The following is a 20,315-nucleotide window of genomic DNA, read 5'->3' as shown; positions in this document are numbered from 1 at the left end:
GTCGTCTGTGCAGTTGATTTCGACCAGCCAGACATTGCTTACACACATTAATTATATTTCTTCTCCGTCCCTGGTCTTATATGTCTACCCTATGAACGTTCTTGATCGTTAGTAATAGTCTAATTAATCTTCGAAAATATAATAGAAGGGCACCATTTCATGATTCTCACAAAACAAAATAAACTAGAGTCCTCGTTCTCTTGATCACCTGATCATTAAGGATTTATGGCAACCTACCTTTGAATTAGATATTGAGTGTTGAGATTAAAACAATAAAAGCATATTCATTTAATTCTTCGTTGTTATATCAAATTAAATAGTGAATGATCATGTATTCCTTGGCCACCAAGTGACAAGGACAGCCATGGATCTTCAACATCACAAGAAAGGGGAAGCGGTAAGGGAAATCACTAAAGAAGCTAAAGAAAATAGTTCATAAGATGTGTAGCACCACTGTACTTAACGGTATTCAAAGTATTTTGCAAGAAAAAGCTTGTCCATAACATATTTTCATTCTAAAGTGGAATCAGACAAGCTGCAATGAGTGATTTCTCGTGAATACCTACAGGCACTCAGTGCCAAAACATATTTGACCAGTTGATTTGATCCGACAGTTTAAACAAGCACCGAGGATCCTTGCAAATCCAAACGGTCAAGTATGTGTCGGCACTGAACACTTTGGAGTATAACAGCACTAAATTAGTTTAAGGTGTAAAGAAATATTATTGGTCCAAATAAAATTTCTGGATAATTTCCCAAAGAGGTAACTGATTCATACAACTTATTAATCTAACCGAGAAAATTTTAACATCTGACAGACTGCAGTATAAGTCTTTCAGATATATTGCATATGAAGGGACCAACCAACCGTAAAACTGTGTCAAACAGTCAACATCCCAAAGAGCAAACGCAGTCTGATTTAACCGCATACGATTTATCCAGAATGAGTTACCACTGGTCTTTCGAACATTAGACTGAAATTAAAACTAAAACAAAACGGGCAGGACTCTATAACTCCGCTACAAAAGGGCTTCGGAACAGCCAGACTCTAAAACAACTTCGTTTTCTTCCCAAAAAGGGGCAAGGACGACAACAGGGAAAAGTTGCGATAGGAAATGAAACTCAGCAAGCATTGACATAAGCTAAGCTACCCTTTTAATCATCAGATGCCTTGGGAGAATTTTCAGGAGTCTTCATAGCTGTAAATGCCTTACCTTTTTCTTTATGTGCTGTAACAGCAGCTCGAAATTCCTCGACTATGGAACCATCCTTGAACTTCAAAGCAAAGGTGGAAAGCCCATCCTTCTTTTCATCGATACTGTTCATGCAGGCAAATGTTACACCTTTCTTCTCCATGTTCGTGAGCTTCATGTCTGGGTAAAGGCTTGCATTCAGAATTACCTTCCTAATTCCCTTGAGTCTCATCACAAGTCTGGCTTTCTCAGATTCAGATACATTAACTTTCAGATCTCCCTTTCCACGTTCCTTCCAGCCTCCATCAATAAATTCAAACAACGCAGCATCAGCAGTGAAAACCACTTTCTCATTTTCTTCCCCAGTCTCAACTGAAATCTCTTGCATTGGCGGGAAGGCACCACCATCACTCTTAGGTACAACTGAGGGCCCTGATGTGCCAAAGAGCTGAAGAACTTCCATTACGCAAGAGACCAATACCAGAAGGCTGATCATTATTTGATCCAAAAAGTGAACTAGAGCCAGTACCCAATGCAGACCCATCCTTTGAAATAAGCCCAAATGAAAAACTGGATGTGGAGAACCCGGTTCCAGAGATATTTGTGAAGGCATTTTGGCTACTCGAAAGCTGTTGGAATGAGCTCAACGAGTTACCTTCCGGACTTGGATCAACATTTTCAGTTTTTGTTATCTTTCTTATCTTCTCCATCTTTCTTATCTTCAATTTCAGCCTTTTCCTCTTCCTCATTTACTGCATCACCCTCATTTGTCTTATTTTCACCCACAGATGGTTCAGGTTGTTCCGTTGCCTCACTGGAAACTTCATTGTTCTCCTTCACAACATTCTCCTTATCTGCAGCAGAGTCATCCGCAGCTTGATCAGCCTGTTCAACCTTGCTTTCTGGCTGCTTATTATCCTCATCTGAAACTCGTGTTTCACTGGCAGGTGGTGTGCTAGCTGCAGCAGGGGCTGCAGTTGCTCCTGTTGGAGGCAACTAAGCGTATACCAGCAAAAGGATTGGAAGTATTAGAAGCGGGGGCAGATGTACACTGCTGGCGACGAACCTTCACAATTCTTCTGGTGGCCAGCACCTCCTCACTGGCCCTCTTGAAAGTTCCAATCTCTGCATCAGAAGCATCGTCCTCGTCATCAAGGCCTGGGTTATCCCGAGACAGTTCCCTCCCAGCAGCTCGCTTCTTATTAAGTGGAAGGGCATTTTCCGAATCCGCCATTGACAAATGAATAAAAAAATTGGATTAACCAGCCGGTGTATCAAGTATTTGGGAAGCCAATATCTGCATATAATCATAAATTGTAATTCTTCAGAGTCCAGATGAACATAGAACCACAGATACTAAACTCACAAATCATTTACTACCAAATGTAGATAAAACTAAACAGGTAAATTAATTAGAATGTACTAACAGCATTGAATAAGACCGCCAAGAATTGTAATACATCATGTCTAATCAAAGAAAGCTTCGATTATAAAGAATCTTAAAGTAAAACTAACAAACAAAGGAAAGAAAAGTTCCATGTCATCTAAAGAGTCAACCAATTTGTCAACAGAACAACAGAGCTCAATACAACTCGGGATTTAACGATTTATAAATATTCCAATAACTTAATAACAGAGAAGTGAGTTTTCTCCTCTTTGCATATAACTTGAAGCAAAAGATATTAAATATAAGTGATTACAAAACAACACATTTTTCTTATCCAAAATTGTTTTATTATATAAATACAGGCAATGGACGAAACAAATCGAAAGCTAATAACTGGAGCCCAAAGCATAAATCTAGAATTACAACTGCACATATATAAAAAAACCAAGCCAAACCCCTCAAATGAAACGTTGGAAATTGAAATTTGGAAAACACAACAAAACATCAAACAAATCAAATACATCCACAAATTATTACAGTAACAAGGGCGCAAGAATGCTAAAGAAAGAGTCTCCAAAACTCCATTAAAGTGCAAGAGTATAACTATTAAAACAGCTAATGTAGAATTAATCAATTATTTGGGTCGTCACAAAGAACAAAAAATTCCAAAACCTAGGTTGAAAATAACAGTTCAGTATGCTTCAAAATACCGGAAACCCTATCTAATAACAGCGTCGAATTAAAAATTCTCTATGATTTTTTGCAAACTCTTTTAGCTACCAACAATTTCCTCAGCAACCAAACAAGAGCTAACAGCTAAAATCCACTTTCCAAGAAAATTCCAAAAACAGAAACCCTAATGCAAATCGCAATCCGCATAGAAAATAAAAAAAAATAGCAAATCGAAATCGAAACAACCACAAGGAAGCCACATAATCCACCGAGAAGAAAGACCCAAATATCACCCAAAAAATGAAATGATAAATGAAACCCCAAAATATTAAGTATATCAAACTGAAATTGCACAAACCCTAATTCAAAAATTGGGAATACAAGGATTTGGACTCACCGGGAGGCAAGGAGACGCAGAAGCAGAACCTAGAGAGAGAGACCCATAGACAAATGGGTGATTTTATTTTTGTGGTTTTCGAATTGCTTATATATATAAATGTTAAATTGCAGAGATTTATTTGGGAAAGCTTTGGATTCGAAGGGTTTATTTTCTTTCCCCTTTTGATTTAATTGTGCGTGTAATCGAGGTCACTTTTTGACACGTGCGGTGTTTAGGGTCAGCGTGCCAACTTCCTTGATCCTGAGATTTGAAATTGGGCCTCCAGCATGTCCATGAAGGTCTTGGTTTTGTTGTTTTTTATTTCATTTTGCTCGAACTTTTTTTTTTTTTTTTTTTTTAACTTGCAAAGTTAAAATATGTCATCATACAATTTTTTTTTTTTTAATTTTAATCCATATAGCATTTTTCTGCATCCAGTTGTGGTGGAGCCACTGGCAATGATCTTCTCGATCAATCTTGCGATTGCACATAGTTCTTGATGTGTGCTCAAGAATCATATTAACGATTCCAAAGTGATGGACAAAGCATTGTTCAAAGTTTGTGGATCTGCTAACATGATCAAAATCATTTTTTTATTTGAAAATGTTTTGTTTTTATTTTTATGAAATTGTTCACTTTTGACATGAAATGTACTTTTTTATTTTGTTCTTCTAATTTATTGGGCAAATAAATCTTTGTCAGCAATTACATATTGTCAGCCCAGTACCTTTAAAAGTTTAATAAACTTTATGTAGCTTTTTATTTTTAATTATTTATTGAAATTTAAATATTTATATGTTAAAATATTCATAAAAATAAATTAGAATAATCTACTTAAATTTTATTTTCAAAATAGTTACTGACAAGCAAAATTAGGTTAAAATTATTATTTAATAATTTAAGCTAAAGTTTTAGGGAAATACCCCAAAATGGGACAGTTTTTTAATATTGGGATAGAAATATGACATTTTAAATATGCACAAGGTATGCATACGACATGCAAAACAATTAGACAAAAATATGATTTTGCTTACACCTTGAAATGACCAAATTATCCTCCCATGTAAATAGATTATCCAAAAATTTCAGCCTTCATTTCTCATTTTGTATAGAGAGAAACAGAAAGAAGAAAGACAATCTCTCTCACCCAATTCCAATTCAAAGAACCTAACCCACCCATCTTCATCCAAGAGCTCTCTCTTTCGAACCCACCCATCTTCTTCATCCAAACTCTCTTTCTTCTTCTCTCTCTCTCTCTCTCTCTCTCTCTCTCTCTCTCTCTCTACATTTCCAATATGTACAAGAGCTCTCTCTATAACCCACTCATCTTCTTCGATTTTTACCCTTTCATTTATAGGTTTTGTGAACTGAGTTTGCTTAATTTTGCTTTTCTGATTGATGGATTTTTGAAGTTGAAGTAATTGGTTTGGTGTTTCTTAGAGGAAACCGAAATCCTTCAATTTTTATCTTTTATTTATTGTTATCATTTCTCTAATTTATATGTGGGTTTTCTTTTGTTATGTCTTCTCCCTCCCTCTGCTCCCTCTCTCGATCCAAATTTACAAGCACTAAAATAGGTTTGGCTTTTGCTGCAATCAAATGAAAAAAGATATTAAAGGTTAGTTGCCTTTTGTAGAAGAGATAAATTTAAGGGAAAAGAGAGAAATCAAAGTGGAAAGAAGGAAGAGAGACGGATATGGACAAAATTGTTTCGCATACTCGTTCGCTCTCTTTGTATTAAGCTCGCTCATACATTGTATGTACACAACATGCGCATCTTAAGCTCACAAATCTAAGCTCAACCCAAAAACTCATAGCTCACAACTCTATCTTTAAAATCAGAAAAATGACGCAATCAGATAAATAACCCTAAACTTTATATAAAGAATCGAAGATCCATTAATTTGAATTTGGTATCAACTTTGATTGGGTTCAAATATTTCAAGGATTTGAAAGTTGCAGTTTGAATGGGCATGAAATAACCCAACTAAATCAAAGGAAATTGTTTCACGAACTCGTTCGCTTTTTTCGTATTGAGGGCCTGCCTCTGAATTAAAGGAAAAAGTAGTAAACTACGTTAATGCGAAGAGTATCAGTGATGTAAATACGCACCATATACACTATATGCACACCAAATGCACATAATATGTACAGTACATGCACATAATATGCACAGAGCAGGGAGAAATTTTAAACGGCAACATATTGGTATAGTGGATACAATTAAAACATAATTGTTACGTATATAAGGTTACAGTGATAGTTTGAAAAGTCTTGTTATGTATATCAACCACCACTTAATCGTGCACGTAGAAAATATGATACTTGTTGTTGTTATTTCATGGACACGCATGATCCTTAACATCATCTAAGCTTCTTTTTTTTCTTAATTTTGTTTTTCCCCGAGACCAACTTGGTTGTGGTCATACTCGCTAAATTCTAGGGCACAACATACGTGCATCATAACTAGTGAAGATTCATTCTTCTCATATTAAGATGTAGCCATGCACACCAAATGCACATTATGGAAAAAAATTTCACAAATTTCTGCAATTGGACACTTGAACCAAAAATTGTTCCATCCCAGTTTTCTAGCACATCAAAACTTGAAATTTATTCCACAACCCATACGCCCCAACATGAAACACAAACCCTAATTTAACTTCTAAGTATTAATTTATCTTACAAACAACCCATTTATTACATAAATCCTTGATGAAGAAACTTGGAACTAAACACCCTACCTTACTATGCCTGCCAAAGCTTTAGTCGCTGGAAAAAATGGAACTTTCCATCCAAAACAGAAAATATGGTACAAAACCCAACTCACTCTTCTCACCTCTCTCTCTTATCCCTTTGCTCGAAATCAGAGATATGAGGTCAACCCAAAACCCAACTCACTCTTCTTGCCTCTCTATGGACTTCCCTCACTTCAAAATCAGAGCTCAGAGATCTAATTTCAACCCAGAAACCCAGAGCTCTCTCAACAACCATCTCTTCCAAATGAGAACAATAATGCAATGGGCTGATGATTTTTAGTATTTATATGTGGGTATTTTAGTAATTTTGGTTTTGTGCATGGTGTGTATGGCCGGTTTGTCCTATTTCTGTCCCAAGATTAAGAAATTGTCTCATTTTGGGGTATTTTCCAAAATTTTAAGCCAGAACTATTCGAGAAGAAAATCAGTTTTTGGTTATGGCTTAAAATTTTTAAGCTTTATCCCCAAGGGTTGGAGATGGTCTAAGGTAGAGTGGTAGCCACAATCGACTTGCAATAATGTAGTTCAAATTCGTATTTTGTGAGAATCAAAACCTCACTTACAAGTGAAAAGGAATACTACTAGACCGTAGTACTAAGTGACATATCGTACATATTTTTAGACTTACAAATACAAGAAGATCATATTTTAATCTAAACTAGAGAAAGTCATCACCTATCGTATTAGCATCTTTATAGGTGTGGTGAAATTGTATGTCATAAATTTGCCTCGATAGATGCCATCTTGCATAAAAGAATGGACACAATATCGAATTTGTGATTGTAAACAACTGGCTCACGTTGGGATTGAAATGTAAAGTTTATTCTTATATATAACTGGCCAAGTCAGGACCGAAATTTTTATTGACTATATTGAGGTTATTGTCTTATAGAGTAATGCAGTACAGTATTAATCGACCACGCATATAATTGATACACATCATCAACTAACAGTTATGCCGTCAGTACCTCCAACACGACGCTACTCACAAAAACGATCTTTGTGTTGGCTGCGCCGGCCCAAAGACCAAAAACTCGACGGCAACCACCCTCTTAGAACCAAGAGGGATTTTGACCTTGAGACCTCTTCAAAATTGCGAAGACTCTGAACTTTGGGGGAACTAGAAGCTACAATCAGTGGCAGTTTTCAAATAAAGCAATGCAACTAGAGAGGGACGTGCAAAATTAGAAAAGTGGACTGCAAAAATCGTTTCCCATCACAGAAATGACCACGCATACATTGTTACGGTCTTGTTAGATGTCCCCAAGGGAACCGTAACAATGGTCCGTGTTTTCATTGTTACAACCACAAAAATCAATTGAGCATTATGGTTTAATACGAACGAGTAATGCTATTCATACCATATTTTCATACCATCTTAGATGACATTTGATGTGGACAACCACATCATTTGAATTAATCAGATTTTTAAATTTAGTTAATTATTTAATAAACTAATAATTAAAAAAAACTAGTTAATTAAATTATGATTGTAAAATACGAAGAGTTTTTTCTCCTTCATTTCCTTGGGTTTTACAAATTTTTCAAATGATATGATTGTCCACATCAGATGCCATCTAAAGTGATATATAAATGTGGTATAAAAGCATGGTATGAATAACATTACTCAATACAAACGGGGATAGAACGCTAACAGAAGCGAATAGCCGAAGTTGGTTGTATCATGCTAAAAATGTATATACTCTTATGAATACAGGTTTACAATATAACTCACATTTCAAGAATTCCCAAAACACGCAAAAAATAAAGAGTCAAGGGGAACCAAATATCTAAAATTTGAATGGACGACCTTGTATCCCTAGCTCAATTCTTTCTACATTCACAATGGCACGAGAAAAACTTCATGACGGGAAGATGCCTCAAAGAATATGTTAAAAAGTGCAATCGGAAGAGCAAACTAACTACGGCTATGAAACTAATTTACGTTGTGCCCCATGACAAACTATAACTCGGGTACAAGCCACACCACCAGGTATCAGAGACTACCGATCCGCTACATCGCCTCTTTGTCAGCCCCTTGCAGGAGACCTATCAGGAAAAAACAATAGAAATAGAAAAAAGAGATCATCGTAATGACCAGGCACATCGGTACAATTATAACTAAATGTAACAGCTTTTTCATATGAACGAAGTGCTATGAAAATATTTCAAAGTAAAATAGCTGTTTAGATTCTTACGCAAGCATCAGAAATAAGAATGCGTACGGAACACAGCAGAAGTGTACGAATGATTTGGAATAATCTTCATACACTTGATCAGTGATACGAATAAATTAGATTTTCCTACAACATATCAGTTTCATAGCTAACTTTTGCATGGAAAAAGAGCAGCGTGAATGGCTCCTGAATACTATAAAAATGTGAAGAAATTTATTCTGTAAAATGTGAAGAAACTATGAGTACTATAAAATCTGATGGCATATCCCAAGTATATATGAACCCTTTCTCACCTCTCTAAAGGATCCATACAGCTGGACCAGCAGTCTTCATAGGGACCTAGTGACGTGGTGTAAGCACTGCAAACAGTAAAAGATGAGAGAATTAGGATGCAAGAAAACAACCTGAACAGATAGAACACAAGCAAACAGGGGAAAGCCAAAACAGCGAAAGGAAGTATCAATTTACGTGAGAACTTAAGTCAAAAAAGAAAAGGCTCCTCAAAATCCAATTTGTCTCTTCAGCGTTGGATTCTATTGAGTATTTGGTTTGAAAAGATGTTAGATTCCCAAGTCTCTCTCCTTGTGTAAACCCCCTCCCAACCAACAAGTAGAGTGGAAACTTCTTTTTCTTTAAGTTTCTAAGAAAAAAAAGAATGTTGTAATGGCACCGTAAGCTGTCAAATGTTCAAAATTTGGGTTGCAGTTATTCCAACAAGACCGTAACTACTTAGAATAAGCTGCGACCCCCAAGTACATAATTATAATGTCGATTATAGGTACGTATAATATCCAATAATAGTTAGTAGAGAAGGTGGTAGAAGTAGTGGAATCAGAAAGTTGTCAGAATGGGAGTCAGAGATGGCACTTCAGAATCAATTAATCACCAGAGACAAAATTGGATTTTCACACTGGCCCAACCAATAGCTTTTTAGGCTGACGAGGTTCCTTCATTATTCGTACCCCACTCTTCGTCAGCCTCATTCCATTAATGAGTTCAGCACCATCCGTAGAATCAGCATCCACCACAACAGCCTCCTCCTGGCTCCCTTCTTCTCCATCCTGTTCTTCAGTAGCCTGTGCCCCATTTTCTTCACCATTCAGTTCAGGAACCTGTAGCAAAACAGATCGAAAGGGGAAATGAAGCACTAGAGTTAAAAAGCCAATTCATAAAACAAATTGTTCATGCGAAAGGAAATTTCAAACTGGCCTAAAATTTTCATCCACTGTATATACCTCATGATTTGCTTCCCCATTTTCAAGAGGCTCCTCCTCTTCCTCCAATTGCATATTCCTGAAAGCCTCCACAAGGGTGATGTGTGCTTTATCAACATGGTTTACGTACTCCTCTGCGGGAGGATAGACACCCCTAAAACAATCAAACGAAAATAATTAATACAGCTCAATAGAAGATGATATATCATATAATAAACCATGACTAAGGGCTGGTTTAGTATTGCTGTGCTTTGAAAAAAAATGCTCCTGCTGTGCTGTGAGAATAAGCAGCTGTGAAATAAAGCAGTGCATACACAAACACATGCACAGAATTTGCAGAGGTACCTTGTCTCTGCAGCTTTTGATTCAACAGAAAGAGCAACTTGCCAATCATCGAACAAATTCGGATACTCTTCAGGATCAGCTAAAGACTCAGCAGCTTTCGGATTAACCTACAGGTTAACATTGAATCAAAGTTAAGTTATTAGACAAGGACACGCAAGTGGATGCATATGTATGCATCCAATCCAATTACATATGTAGTAATTACTATCCAATCCAATTACATATGTAAGTAATTACTATGCATCTGCACATGCATATGTGGTTCTGTGTGTATGCATGTATGTTATCTTGTACCGTTTCAGTAGAGTAGCCAAGTTGAGAAGCCATCTAATGAATTATACTTGAGCATAACAACATAAAATATGTAAACAGACAGATGCAAACATGCAAAGCTGCAACAAACCAAGTTAACCAACTATGGACGAAGTTAATCCACAGGAGTATTTTTTGAAAAATGACATAGAAAACGTGAAAACAAAAACTATTTTAGTGAATGTATCTGCAGATGTGTATAAAAAATGAGGCAAGTTAACTTTTCCTTAACTTTGAAAGATAGAATTGCAACCCTAAATTTCCTAGAGAAAGAATATACATGTAAAAGGGAATGTTGCAGATACGTTTTTGGTAGCAATGTTCTAGATTCTAAAAACACAAAATAACATAAAAAGAAAAATAAGTAGTGTTATATGTCACAACCACGTTATATCTCTAAAAGGTGATATAAGACTGCCATGCCCACACATCATAACTGTTGTATCTAACAACAAACTGGTGTGAGTTTTCTATACGAGTTGCCATATCTACTTTTCTTAACACCAATTGAAGTCAAATAAGAACTGCAGACTTGAGCGTCAAAATAAGACAAGCGAAGCAATTTCATAACGTCACCTTGCTCAGGTCTTTTCTCCAAATAGTTACTATCTCGGAAACCTTGCCTGGAAGATAAGATCGAGCCATCAAAGCAGCCTCAGGTATTCGATTGCTGCAAAGAGAATGCTTTATTAATCATTAGTTTTTACTGCATTATTCTGTGTAGTCATACTTCAAGGGAACAAATAAGCAATCACCTTTCCACCAGTAACTCAAGGCACTCTTCCAATCGACCCAACATGAATAAACAAAGGAATGCAACATTGTTCTTCCCTTGTTCTTTAGCAAGGACTGCAAGCCTTGATATTCCTTCAGCATCTCCAAGAGAAGAATAGAGCAATAATAAACCACTCAAGTCCATGGCATACTTTAAACATTCCTCGGCCATGTCTAACTGCAAAAATGTAATACACACAAAGAGATGTAATCAAAAGGTGCAAGTTACAATTGGTGGGGTGGGGATAGGATACGAGACAAATGCGGCTGTGGTTAAGGAATTAATATGCATATTATCCAGAAAGAGTAAGAATAAATAACCAACATACCTTTCCAGCAGACATAGCCAATTCACCTAACTGCTTCCATTTAGACTCACTTTGCACCTCAGTGGCAATTTCCTGCAAAAAACAACATGAATATTCACTTGGAAATAAACAATATCATTCATTCTAACGACTACAACACATAAAAACCTAACATCAAAGTTATGTCTCCTTGGACTTACCTTTGCAATTTCTAATCTACCAAGCTGTATGGCTAGTTCAAATCTGTAATCAGGATCGGTAGCCACTTCAAGTGCTTCCTCTATCATACCTCGTGATTCCAAGAAACGAGCCACACTACAAGAACAGGAAATTATCCATTAGGATTGAAGCAGTCATCCATTTATCAAACTTCAATTTCAATCCATGATCATTAAAACATAAGAGAAAGTTAAACTTTCAAAGGGAAACACCACAAAACATGTTAAGATCATAACAACAAAGCATTGTATTTGAAATTTAAATTTGCCATTGAAATCTGGAAAGTACAAAAACATTGCAATGGAAGTTTCTACTCAAGTCCTATATAATCAGCGTATGGAAAGACATATTACTGAAATTGTAAACTAGTACAAAATATCAAAGTTTTCCACACGTCTGCAAAGAATATTACTACTAAATTCATTTCAGTGGGTGGAGGCAAAATTTGTGTATCAGAAGTACCAAGTGCCAATTAAAGGGCATAAATTAAAAATTAAAAAAATATACAAAGAGTTGTGATCCATTTGGAACACTTTCATCGCCAGTTGTTTTCCTAATCCTATTGACTGAAATGCAGTTATATTCCCAAGCCACATATACAACATTTCACAGATATAAGGGGACATCTGATGCCATTATGCCAAAGTCACTAATAGGTACCTGTTATGGTGCTCTTTAGGAATTGACGGCAGAACTTCATTGGCCCTTTCAATGTCTCCACGCATCACAAGAGTCTTATATTCGATCAAACTCAGAAGTAGTGTGTACCCCATAACACTGCAAAGTTTAAATATAAAAAGAACAAAAAAAAAAAAAAAAAAAAAAAAGACAATATAAGATGCTTAATGTTGTAGATGACCATCATGATTTCCAATAACACAAACCAAAAGAGCACTCACTTGAACTCTTTGTCTATCAGATACACCCGACTTTGATTGGCAAGATAACCCAACAAGTACATTGGTCGGTCTAAATGAAACATTGTGGTTACCTCGCCACCAACACAGTAATTAAGTCTCCAGGAGGAGTTGTTGTAAATGAAACAATCCCCAACCCATAAACCAGTCCTGACACGTTCATTCATTTCATGGAGAAGCTCAAAAGCATCTTCAACACCTTGTTCATCTACAGGTCTTCCGCTATCTAAGTATGAAGAGACTACATCCCGCTGCACCATTATCATATGCAATGTCACAAACCATTACTCCAAACCATTTTATGGAAGATGAATGATGGGGGAGGACGAAGAACCCAATTAGCAAAGATGCTTACATTGTATTTCAAAATGTAGAATGATGTGTCACTGGCAATAGCCACTAAATCACCACTATCAGCCCAATAGAGATTCTGACAAGTTCAAAGAAATATAATTAAAGAAAAATGAAAACAGCAATTACAGGCTATTTGAGATAGGTAGGGAAGACTCACTTTAACAGTTACATCAATTCGCCGAATCAATCTGCATTCGGCCCAATCATAAAAGCAAATAAAATCATTTGAGCACATTGCCAATAAAGTTCCCCCATAAATATGTTCAGCCGAAAATGTAGGTCGAATACTCCTCTTCTCCTGAAATATGCCACTTCCATCAATAAAAACACATGTTCTCTAACAGAGAGTTATTAAAATCTACAATCATAGTAATATAAGTTTTAAGGTGATATCTAAGGTCCCGCAACAACTACAACCAAAATGCTGAAATTAATGACTAAGTTGCAGTATAAAGGGATTACAATAGCAGCAAAGAATTGACAGCTATTAATATATTCAGGATAAACATTTTGAAACACAAAAATAAGAAAAAGAATAAATAAATAAAGTTTTCTGAGTTGAACTTTTAACAAAACATAATGCATGTTGACAAATTAAAAAAATAACAAACCTGGAAGTTTTTAGTGAAAATCTTAATCTTTGAAGTACTCTCTCTAACAGCATATTCTCCATCCGTTGACCAAGCAAATTCCAAAGCAGAACCAAATGAACGATTTCTCCAGGCTAAAGCAGTATAAATAATGTACTCTCCATCTCCACAAACAACAACAAACCTCCCATTGGGATTATGCCTTAAGCTCTGTAAACAAAAAATTGAGCAGTGAGAAATCAGCATGTATTGCACGCACACCCACCGAACCGAAAAAACATCAAACAATAACCAATACACAGGAAAATTTGCATCCTGCAATTTAAAGCGGGAAACAAGAAGCCAGTATGAGGAAACTACAGTAGCAGACTTGAAGGTCTATCACCATCCATTCAAAACAGGATTGTCGGGAGACACATCCCCTCATCTTCCCTTCCCAAGAAAAAATGATAGGTTGCAGCAGACAATATTGAAACTGAAAGATGTAGCTCTCAAGAAAGGAGCAGAAACTATTAGCATAAAAATATTGAGATCACAAAGAAATTTATACAGAAGCTTCAACCAAGAATGTATAACATGATAAACTTGACGACATCAGAACAAGATGAGAAAGATACAGAAAAATCAACAGATATGAAATCAGAAGACGATTGAAAAATAAGAATAAATGAAAACCTCACCTGAGGGTAAAGATCGCATGTACCCAACTCCTTAACAGCCAAAGGCAATCTCTCTCCATCGGTAACCTATAGAGTATAGCAAATATAAAACGACTGATGTCAACTACCAAAGAGGAAAGGGGAGCGGGCAGCAAAGATAAAAGGTTGATCTGAAAGCGCTTAGACCTCAAAATCAGCTCCCACACTCTTAATGTTCACAGTTTGAATTTCATTATGCTTAGCCCAAATGATCTTTCCACTATTGTCCATACTTGCAACAGGTACTTCACGGCCAAGTTTTACCATAATGGTTCCTTCATCATAACCAATTACAACCCTGACCAAGTTTATGAGTAGAACAAAATCATTTTGAGTACAGTTCATAAAGGATAATACACGTGCAGCATTGAAATTTGAAAAACATACCACCGAACTTAACTGGGTCCATTTTCTCACAAACTTCAAGCAAATAATAAAAATTTCAACAAAAAGTAAGGGGCACCTATTTATATAAGTCCAATAAAAGGGCAAGTATCTATGATTTCCAAACTCACCGCCTTGAACTCTTCATGTATCCAATAGCCCAAACTCTTTCAAGCCCATAATTCAATGTGTTCTCAAGCCTGTAGATGAAGCACACAATTATCATTGGCCTTGCCATTCAATGATTTGAAAAAAGAGGAATTAGTTCGAAAATATTAACATGCAAGAAGTTGAAACAACTTCAAGTTTTTTTTCAAAAAAATAAAGCAAAAAATTTGAACATTCAACCAAAGTATATAGCATCCTAGGACGTGAGATGTAGAAATGTTGCATGGAACAGGAATTACCTGTAAGTGGTTGAATGCCATATTCGAACTGTTCCATCCTCCGACCCTGTTATTATAATAGGAAGCTCAGGATGGAAACATACAGCAGAAACATTGTGTGTATGGCCTTCAAGTGTCTGGACACAACTTTTGGTTTGATAGTCCCACACCTGTTTCCATATTATTATGCATTAATTTTTCCAAATCATAACAAAGATATGCAATAAAGAATTACTGAAGAAAAAGGTTAAGTTGTGGTAGACCTTAGCAGTGTGATCATCAGATCCAGTAATCAGATAAGGCTTATCACCACCAGTAAAGTAATCGACACAATTTACTCCTTTCTGATGGGCATCCAATGTAAAATTTGGGTCTGGGGAGCCTAGATTCCATATCTGGGAAAAAAAAGATATGGAAAAATAAAAACCAGTAACAGAATTAGCACAATTATACAATAACAGTGTAGAATATGCAAGGAAGCAAGGAAGGCCAGACCATGCCTGCATACCTTTATGGTGCGATCAAGAGATGCACTTGCAAATGTGTTGGTATCTTTCGGATTGAATGTCACTTGCATAACATAATGGGAGTGTCCTTCAAATATCTGAGTACAAACCCAACCCTTGTCCCAATCCCAGAGCTTGATAAGCATATCATCGGATGATGATAGCACGTAAGGGAGTGTAGGATGGACAGCCACACATCTAATGTAGTCTGTATGTGCCTCAAATACTTTAACCTTATCCATTGTATTGTAATTGTATACACGAATGAACATGTCATCAGCTCCAGCAACAACCCATTGCTTGCGTGAGATAAATTTGGCTGATCTAACTGCAAACCAGTGACTTAGACATTAAAGCATGATGATGATATTACTAAGCAAAATTCCAGTAAGAATATCTATTGAGCTCAAATATTTGCAAACAGGCAAAGTAAATACCTGGTAACTCTGTGACCTCAAAAGACTTAGCCATGGTCTGAAACAGTATCAAAAAAATGCAAGTTAGCATATTCTTACTGGAACCAAATAAAGAAACCTAAATATCAAAAGCTCACTATAAGTTTAAGGCAACTGTCCAAGGAAGGGATGCTAAACATTTTTTTTTTTTGGATAGTGCTATTCACACACCCATTTTAACCCTTCACACACCCTTGTTAATTTTTAGCCGTTGATCTTGTTCAATTCATTCAATCTAACAACCGAAAATTGAGAGGGGTGTGAGAAGTAAAATTGGGTGTGTGGATAGCACTACCTTTTTTCTCATAGCAGAATAGAACAATACCACAAAAGATACTGTATCAATCACAACAAACAAATTTCTTTAAAGTAGATCAAATACATTTAGGAAGAAGATTTGTGAAATGATCACTGTAACCATAAAGTTTCTGCCGGTGGCTACATGTGCTCAGTGTACATAATAACCAAAATGAATTCTAAACAGCAGACAAACCATGTCATGATACAGTCCAAGATCAGTAAATCACTAATTGCTTCCTTGCCTTTAATTTGGCTTTTAGTACATGTACACAGTTAAGGATGTGCATATGTGATCTCATAATTGTACAAGTTCAAATTCTTCATTTCTATCTCTTTCAGTTCAAACCCAAAGACTTGTTTAACAAGTGATGAACCTACTCATACCGACCAACGAGTTCAACTGTTATGGCGCAACAATCACTCTAAGATAGTTGCATATTCCGCTTAAGATCAAGCTTTACATGTACTTCAGAAATGGCTTAAAATTACAACAAGATAAAGGACCAATCATCATCATCATTAACATGACTTGATATACAAAGAGCAAAGATGACTATTATACAGTATAACTTGGTTTCGGAAATGCTAAGTTGTGGGAATAGATCTATATCATACCTGCGTCTGGTAGTTCCAAATACAAACAGTCCCTGAATACAAACTTGCCAAAATCCTGCAGTGAAATTATCATTCAACACATTAATGGTAAACCACAAAACTACAGTTTCACCAAATTAACATGGATCCTATCCTAACTAAATGGCAGGAGAACCAAAGTGCTCATCACAACTCATTTCTAATGAAAATTCAAATTATAACTAGTCCTCATTTAAAATTAACTACACAGACAATCACGAAATGTGAAAACAAAAATAAAAGAAACTAGCACTGCCATGGCACCCCAGCCAACGGGTGCTGCCTCATGCAAAATTCAGGCCAGATCCACTTTAATATGAAAAAGACTATGCCAAATGAGTATTAGGTTGGCACCGCTACTCCCACTAACGAATCATCAATAGCCTATTGTTTCACAAAAATGTCAAGGATCCTATCCTAATTTGAGTGGCAAGCGCATCCTCATAGTGTAAGATGTACAAAGAAAAAATAAATATGAGAGACATCAGGAAGAAGAGCTCAGGTGCATGGCATTGCTCTTGTGACTTGCTAATCTGTTACTAATTACATTTTTAATATCAAATTTAAGACAATACTAAATTAATACAGATGACAATGCAATTACCATGGTTCTGTTGGATGCAGATCCACAGATTTTACTCTCTCTGATCTTTGAGCGAGTTTTCTCTGAACCAAAAGATTTATATTAGACCATTTCCCACACAATTCAAAATACAACTCTATTAGGATCGAGAACCCGAAATCGGATCCACCTATCAGAACGAGATTAAAGGAATTAGATATAAAATTACCTTGATTTCCAGTCTGAGAGGCTGTTAACACATTGCAAAAACAAAGAAAGCCAATCAGTGCAAAATCAAAACACCAAATCTCAAACAAAGTAACAAACTCCGATATCTACCGGGTTACGGATACGGTAAATAACAATGCAGAATTGATATTTAACCACATTGAACAACAGATCTCGATAAATTTCAAGTTATAAAGTGCCCCGTTTGATCGCCGTTTGATCGCCGAGAAACGAAATCAAACGAAATCAAACGAAAATGGAGAATTGAGAAAACGTCGAATTCCATGCAACCAAACAAAGCCTAAGAAATTGTAACAGTCTCAGTAAAATTGATGCAGTTCGTCAAACAATGAGAAATTGGCACCAAATCGAAACGGATTTGAATCAGATCTAAGATGCAGTCTAATGTGGGCAACGTTCAGGGAAGCCGGAAGAGATCAAAGGACTCACCATTTTCGCGGAGCTCCGGCTGAGATCACAGTTGGAGAAACCCTAGCGATCCAGGTGATCCAAGCTCAGAGAGGGAGAGGAGGAGAGGGAGGGAGGGAGAGAGATTTCGGTGTTTTTGCATATGGAGAGAGAAGAGGGCTCTCTGTCTGTAAATACGAGGGCGACCAAAAGCATTGCGGTTGAGTGAGTTATTTTACGATAGTGCCACTGGTGGGGCAAGCCGGCTCGCGGTTTAGGCCCGCAAAGGTGGTTGTTGATCGCGGGAAGGGATTGATCAACGGTGGAAATTTGCCGAGTGGTAGCTCATTTGGTGTGAGCCGTGGATGTGGATCTTCTCCGGTTTCACTTTTAGAGCCCTAGGATTATCATATCCTAATCGTTTATCGGATATCGTGCGATCAGTTTTCGTCAGGTACTATTTGTATTTAAATTTAAATAAAAAAAATTAAATGATTTCTGACTACACAATAACTAAAATGTGAGGATCCTTAGGACCCGCAAGATCTGAATGGGATCCAAATCCTGAGGGGTGTGTGCTTGTGGCAATGACATGGATGTTGTGCTAGCACATTACAGCCCACTTTAATTTATTTGATTTTCCTTCAAAAATTGGAGTATCCCACACTTCGAAAACTAAAACTAATTTCATTGCTAATCAACACTCATGAAGTTAAAATCTTCTTAATTTAGTTTTTTTTTCTAAACCATCATCGGGGGTATGTTCGGTTTTATTCGGTTCAATTTTTTGTCAAAACTAAAACCGAACCAAAAATTCAATTCGGTTCAATTTTCTTTCGATTTTTTACGATTCGATTTTTTTCGGTTTGGTTTTGTTTGATTAGGTTTTGGTACGGTTTTGGTTTTTATTTTATTTTATAAAACTTGATCTTTTTTTAAAATAGAATTTAGAAAAGAGGCTTGCATTAGTAGACTAATAATAAAAAAATAGGAAAAGTAGAAGGGAGTTGTATATATACAAGATCATATTGTTAGAACCAATCAAATGTCAAGTGTATAATATATAACAATTTGCACAGTCTTATTTCAAATGAAGAATTCAACAACAACTACAATATATCAAAATATAAACACTTAATGAAATTGTATATAAAATCACAAATCATTGACTTGTTCCTTGAAGATACAGGCTTGCAGAAGCAATCTCCTAAGACAGAAATTCATCCCTACACCAATGTAGCAGTTCAATGGACGTCTATCTTGCAGGATACAACTATCTAATCCAAGTTCTTGCACTCGAACTTGGATTCTTGGCGAATTGGTTGTGTGTTTCTCTGTGAAGTATGAAGGATACGAGGGAATTGTTGTGTCTATTTCTGATCTGACGACCTTATATATAATGGCGTAATAGAGCAGTTAAAACTCTTCATATTTATCTTTAAGAACGGTTGTAACCGTTCATATGATCAATTTTATCCTTTCAGAAAAAAACTGAATGCAAAAATCAAAAACGTAAAAACGATACTTGTGTTTTTCGTCCATCCGAGCCCAAGAGGCCCAAGGCCCATATTTGACATTTAATATATGCACCCAAACCCTCCAAGTCTAAGGCCTAAGGTACATGGCTTTGACCCAATTCATTTCAAACTATAAGTGAGTGAGCTCACTTATAAAGGTGAAGTTCTAAAAAGGTTTGGGCGATGTGGGACTTGGAGTCCCACATAAACACAAGTTCCAACAATACCCCACATTTTCTATTCAAACTCTAGCAATACCCCACATTTGAATTGAAAATAAGATACTAGCTAAATTAGTAATGTTTTTCCAGAGAACTTAGATATGATACGCATCGGGATAGGTGTCTTTTGGACTTGAACCTTCTCTAGTGAGTACATATCGGTTTTACCTAATGAAGCAGTGAATTTATTATCTTGAACTGATCATTCTTAGTAGTAAAATCGAAACAATAAGTATCACACATATCACTTCCTGACACACTTCAATTCATACGTTTGTGTTCATTTTGGTCCTGAAGATATCCTGATTTCATAAGACCTTTAGAGAATTGTAGCCATAGCAATTCTTAAAGATGCAACCCCACATCAATCTCATATAGGTAATGCTAATAAAGAATATCCTGTTCTATTCATCTTAA

General features: G+C 36.3%; 2 protein-coding genes across 2 annotated transcripts; both read right to left on the bottom strand.

Moving 5' to 3' along the window:
- Positions 1-915: 915 nt before the first annotated feature.
- LOC103931281 (nuclear pore complex protein NUP50A) lies at positions 916-3,809 on the bottom strand. The gene is given in 5 exon segments (XM_009340714.3): positions 916-1,641; positions 1,643-1,879; positions 1,881-2,187; positions 2,189-2,490; positions 3,650-3,809. Coding segments are annotated over 4 exon segments (1,269 nt in total). The 5' UTR covers positions 2,428-2,490; positions 3,650-3,809; the 3' UTR covers positions 916-1,155.
- Positions 3,810-8,063: 4,254 nt separating this feature from the next.
- On the bottom strand, positions 8,064-18,349 carry LOC103931280 (coatomer subunit beta'-2). Its single transcript, XM_009340713.3, is given in 26 exon segments — positions 8,064-8,439; positions 8,861-8,926; positions 9,530-9,553; positions 9,556-9,679; positions 9,803-9,935; positions 10,127-10,233; positions 11,015-11,108; positions 11,194-11,390; positions 11,542-11,613; positions 11,721-11,835; positions 12,400-12,516; positions 12,639-12,907; positions 13,012-13,086; positions 13,168-13,308; positions 13,622-13,810; positions 14,281-14,346; positions 14,446-14,596; positions 14,814-14,882; positions 15,090-15,238; positions 15,332-15,463; positions 15,577-15,902; positions 16,012-16,048; positions 16,945-16,999; positions 17,567-17,628; positions 17,754-17,774; positions 18,203-18,349. Coding segments are annotated over 25 exon segments (2,748 nt in total). The 5' UTR covers positions 18,206-18,349; the 3' UTR covers positions 8,064-8,439; positions 8,861-8,906.
- Positions 18,350-20,315: the final 1,966 nt, after the last annotated feature.

This window comes from the organism of the source record quoted next, unplaced genomic scaffold (genome assembly GCF_019419815.1).
Source record: "Pyrus x bretschneideri cultivar Hongxiangsu unplaced genomic scaffold, Pyrus_bretschneideri_v1 Contig20, whole genome shotgun sequence".
In the NCBI taxonomy this organism is placed as follows: domain Eukaryota; kingdom Viridiplantae; phylum Streptophyta; class Magnoliopsida; order Rosales; family Rosaceae; genus Pyrus; species Pyrus x bretschneideri.
Note: the sequence above shows the minus strand (reverse complement) of the source record. Positions and strands in the feature narration are given on the sequence as shown.